A 4,838-nucleotide genomic window follows, 5' to 3' on the forward strand; every position below is an offset into this window, starting at 1 on the left:
GTAATTTACTACACTGCACCACTGCAGTGATTTATTGAACCCAGCAGAGAGGTGGTGGGTGCTGCATGAGGAATAAGTTGGTGACAAGGCAAGTGAGAGGGTTGGAGGGTGGCAGCATGTCTGGCCTCCTAAGAACAGGCCTTGGGCTGCTGATGGTGATTCTGTCTTCCTCTTGTGGAGTTAGGGAAAGTCAGAAGATGCTGCCTCCTCACCCCTTTAGCAGTAATATTAACTAAAAGTGAGCTTTGACTGCATCTTTCATTTTATATTATTTAAAAATTCTAGGCATGAATACCAAACAAGAATTTTTGTTGCTGAGGGAAATGTCACATATTTATTCCACACTGAACTCAATATTTGAGTGAATGAAGGCAAAGACTTAGTTCAACAAGAGAAGAGAAAGCATTTTCCAAATTTTTACAATGCTCTCCTAATACTCTTAAATTATTCCACTTTTCAGACTATAGTATAAGGCTGAATATCCTCATTTTTTTTAAGTACAGTGGCCAAAAATCAGTATCACACACCAAAAGAAATATAAGGTAAAGTGGTTAAGTTTGTATGTCAACTTGGCTGGGCCTGGTTGAGTGGCTGGGCAGTTGGTGGTAGATATTCCCCATGATGAGACTGGCTATCAACTTCATGGTGGGACCTACCACAAGCAGCTGAGTAGCTGCTTTGGTATGTGGTCTGCTTCCCGTATATAACAAACAGCTTTGGGAATGGTCTCTAGCTTATGGCATGCCTGAACCCTGCATGTAGCCGTGTCATTGTTCAGCAGCCTGCCATGCACTGCCGACCTCGGGACTTTCAATGGGCTTGAATTAATGGTCTGCTATGTGGTTTGGTAATAACGGGACTGTGTTTTTTTAATTTTCAACTTTGGGCTTGTCAGCCTCAACAGCCAGCAGCTGTCTGAGTGAAGAAAAGCCTCTAACTCCATTGGGCTGGGAGTAGGAGGCAGAGCTGAAGCCAAGGTTGAGGGGCTTTCACCCAGTCCCTAGAGACTGGCACTTTGAACTTGGACTTAAAGCCTCCAAAGTGTAGGAGAATAAACTCCTGTTTGTTTAAGCATCCCATTTGTGGTATATTCTTGTCAGAATGGCACTAGGTAACCAGAACAGTAATTTTGAGTAAATACACTGATAAATGGCATAAAAGGGCACATAAAACACATTTCCATCTATATGAAACTATAGTTATAGTCTGACCTGCACATCAGGAAGGAGAAGGCACAGGAGGGGGATAGAAAGTTAATTCCACTGAATCAACTCTCCTTTTCAGTTATTTGATCCACAAAGTCTTTAAATACACATTTTTTTTTTTTTTTTTTTCAAAATGACACTCTAACCCCACTGGTCCTAGTCATCTAAGCTTTATTGGCTAGGTTGAGGTTTCACTTCCATTCTGTATAAACATCAGTATATCTGTATTTCATTGGATTTGAGATGATATGGAAGATCTGAAATAGGGTGGGGGTGGGGTCTCCTGTTGATCTTATATTACAGAGAAAAAAAATGAAGACTTGGGACTACCAAGTGACCAACTCTGATTTTGTTCTTTTTCCTAATTTTATAGTGACCAATTCATGATTTTATAATTTGAACTGGAGACACAAAAGACCTATACAAAGGAAGCTACAAGAAATCAAGAGACCTATATAAATGGAAGACCATACCATGCTCATAAGGAGCTCTGCTGGCATAATAGGTAAGGAATTTATGTAACCAGAAGGTCAGTGGTTCAAACCCACCAGTTGCTCTGTGGGAGGAAGATGAGGGAAAGATTCACAGCCTTGGAAACCAGATGGTGGTCACTATGACTCAGAATTGAGTTAATGGCAGTTGAGTTTATACCATGCTCATTTTTATGACATCATGAAAATATCAATACTACTCAAAGCGATCTAAAGATATAATACAATCTCAATCCAAATTCTATCACCATCTTTAAAGAGATGAAAAAACTAATCACCAACTTTAGGAAAGAGATTCCAAATAACTAAAGCACTACCAAGGAAGAACAACAAAGTAAGAGGCCTCACATTCCCTGTTCTCAAAACCTACTGCATAATCACGGTAGTTGAAGCAGCCTAGTAGGGGTACAGTAACAGCTACACAGACTAGTGGAACAGAATTGAGAACCCAGCTGATCTTTGACAAAAGGCCAAAACTCATTAAATGGTGAACAGATAGTTTCTTTAATAAATGGAGCTGGCAAAACTGGATATCCTTTTGCAAAAAATCAAATAGGATCCATCTCTCACACAACATACAAAAATGACCTCAAGTGGGATCAAAGATCTAAATGTAAAACCTAAAATCATAAAAGACTATCAAAGAAAACATAAGGACAAACTTAGGGGCCCTAATTCAGGGCATAAATATACTACTGAATGTAACTAAAAATGCACAAACACCAGAAGATAAAATAGATTTTGGAGACTTCCTGAAAATTAGAGATATCAAAAGATTTCACCAAAAGAGTGAAAAGAGAACCCACAGACTGGCAAAAATTTTTTGGCAGTAACATATAGGATAAGGGGTTAATCTCTAAAATTTTTAGAAAACTTCAGTACCTTATAATTACAAAAAGACAAATAATCCAATTAAAAAATGGGCAGTGAACATGAACAGACACTTCACCAAAGATAACATTTAAAAAAACACTTGTTGTTGTTGTTGTTTGCCGTCGAGTTGGCCCCGACTCATAGTGACCCCTCCTTGGGTTTCCGAGGCAGTATCACTACGGAAGTAGGATTGCCCAACCTTCCTTCCGAGGAGTGGCTGGTGGGTTTGAACTGCTAGCCTTCTGGTGAGCAGTCAAGTGCCTTAGGCACTATGCCACCAGAGCTCCTCCCCATTAGCCATCAGAGAGATGCAAATTAAAACAACAATGAAATATCATCTCACCCCAGCACTAAACAATAAATTCTGGTGAAGGTGTGGAGAGACTGGAACCCTCATACATTGCTGGCAGGACTATAAAATGGTGCAATCACTGTGGAAAATGGTATGATGCTTCCTTAAAAAGCTGGATATAAAATGCCATATTATCCAGCAATCCCACTACTAGGTATGTATCTAAGAGAAATAATAGCTGTGACACAAACAGATATATGCACACCTATGTTCATCACAGCCCTAGTCACAATAGTAAAAAGATGGAAACAACCTATATGCCCATCAACAGAGGAATGGATTAACAAACTATGATACATATACACAACACTATGCCATGTTAAAGAGCAACGATGAATCTGTGAAACAGCTCATAACATGGATGCACTTAGAGGCCATTATGCTGAGAGAAGTTAGTCAATCACAAAAGGATAATATTATATGAGACCACTGTTGTAAAAAGCCAAGAAAAAGGTTTCACAAAAAAGAAATAGTCTTTGACGGTTGGGTAGGGGGGACAGATGGGATGGGATGAGGGTAGACAGAGGGACCATTAAGACAGTAGACACATATTACCTTGGGTGAAGGGAAAAAAAGCAAAAAAGCAGAGAATTAACTATGATAATGACAGGGATTGAGATGATCCACTGTGGTCAAAACAAAGACGAAACCCTGTAACTGTGTTCTAATTGACTAGGTAAATCTACACTGTATGTTAATCTGGCTATTTTTTTTATGATGGCTATGATAATGAAAAACACTTTTCAGGTAAATCAGAATGTAAAAAAATGCATTTTTTAGAAAAAAGAATATAGGCACTTACACTATCATTTTCATTGTTTCAATAATTCCATACATTATACGAACCTTTAAAATGGAAAGTGGAAGAGATTTTGTCTTCAACAAGTGTGCGACAAGATGAAATAAATTAGAGAAATTAGTAGCTGGCAAATTTTCTAAATCCCGAAATTTGTCCCATATGCCGAATTGAAAAGTCATCTAACCAAAGAATTAGAAAGAAAAAAAAAAAAAGTTAATGCATCAAATAATTACAATATATTACTAAGAATGTTATCTAAAGGTATTTGATTCCTTATGAAATACATAATGAGTAAATTCACTTATTTTTAATATTCTACAAATCAAGACTTTTAAAAGCAACTGAAATTTCCCTTCCTATAGATAGTAGTTTATATTTTCACAATAGTTTCTTTCTGTTGAAGTTTTTCCTCTCAAATCAGCAGATACTAAAAATACTGGTTGAAAGGCATTTGTGGATAAAGTTACATTAGAAATGAATGGTGCAGTATACAACCAGAAGAGGAACTCAAGTTAACTTAGCCATGAAACGTACTTCATTTGTGATAAGAAAAGTATTATACAGCAGACATTTTGGATGCACAGCCAGCAGGGCTGGCTGTGCATCCAAAATGTCTACTATATAACATAATACTTTCTACTGATTATGCCCACCTGATGTGGAGGACAGTCCAGAGACAATTGATAGAACCATGTGACTATGCTTCACTGGACACAGCTCTCTGGAATAGAGCAGACTACTGACTCAGGGAATTAATTTTTAGGTGGGGTGAGTGAGACAGTATGTTTAGAAAAAATAGCAGAGCATACAAACTGGTGGCCTTCTCACTAGCAATTTACCTGAAATTTCCTCTCATATTCACAAAACTTGCTGGCCAAAAATGCATAAAAAGGATTATACGTTTTCTCTTGAAGGCAGCAATCCATGAGAACATGAACTATTTCTCTCTCCTGCTGATCCTTAAGTCCAAGCCTATAAAACAGAAACAGCAATAACTAAAAAAATAAATAGCATTCAGGAGGTGGGGCAAGATGGCGGACTAGGCAGAAGGATTGCACAGACCCTCTTCAACAAAGAAAAGGGAAACCAATTAACACAGACACAGAAGATAATCTTGG

General features: G+C 38.0%; 1 protein-coding gene across 1 annotated transcript in view; it reads right to left on the minus strand.

Annotated features, from left to right (window-relative positions):
- NOM1 (nucleolar protein with MIF4G domain 1) overlaps positions 1 to 4,838 on the minus strand; it is a 37,343-nt gene that overhangs the window by 3,759 nt on the left and 28,746 nt on the right. The window contains exons 9-10 of the mRNA XM_042783394.1: positions 4,560 to 4,692; positions 3,768 to 3,899 (exon numbers count right to left, since the gene is read on the minus strand). Of these exons, the coding sequence (XP_042639328.1) occupies positions 3,768 to 3,899; positions 4,560 to 4,692 (265 nt within the window). The remainder of the gene's footprint in view (positions 1 to 3,767; positions 3,900 to 4,559; positions 4,693 to 4,838) is intronic.

The sequence above is a fragment of the Orycteropus afer genome, unplaced genomic scaffold (genome assembly GCF_000298275.1).
Source record: "Orycteropus afer afer isolate SDZICR_OR568_19922 unplaced genomic scaffold, OryAfe1.0 scaffold01029, whole genome shotgun sequence".
NCBI classification, from domain to species: domain Eukaryota; kingdom Metazoa; phylum Chordata; class Mammalia; order Tubulidentata; family Orycteropodidae; genus Orycteropus; species Orycteropus afer.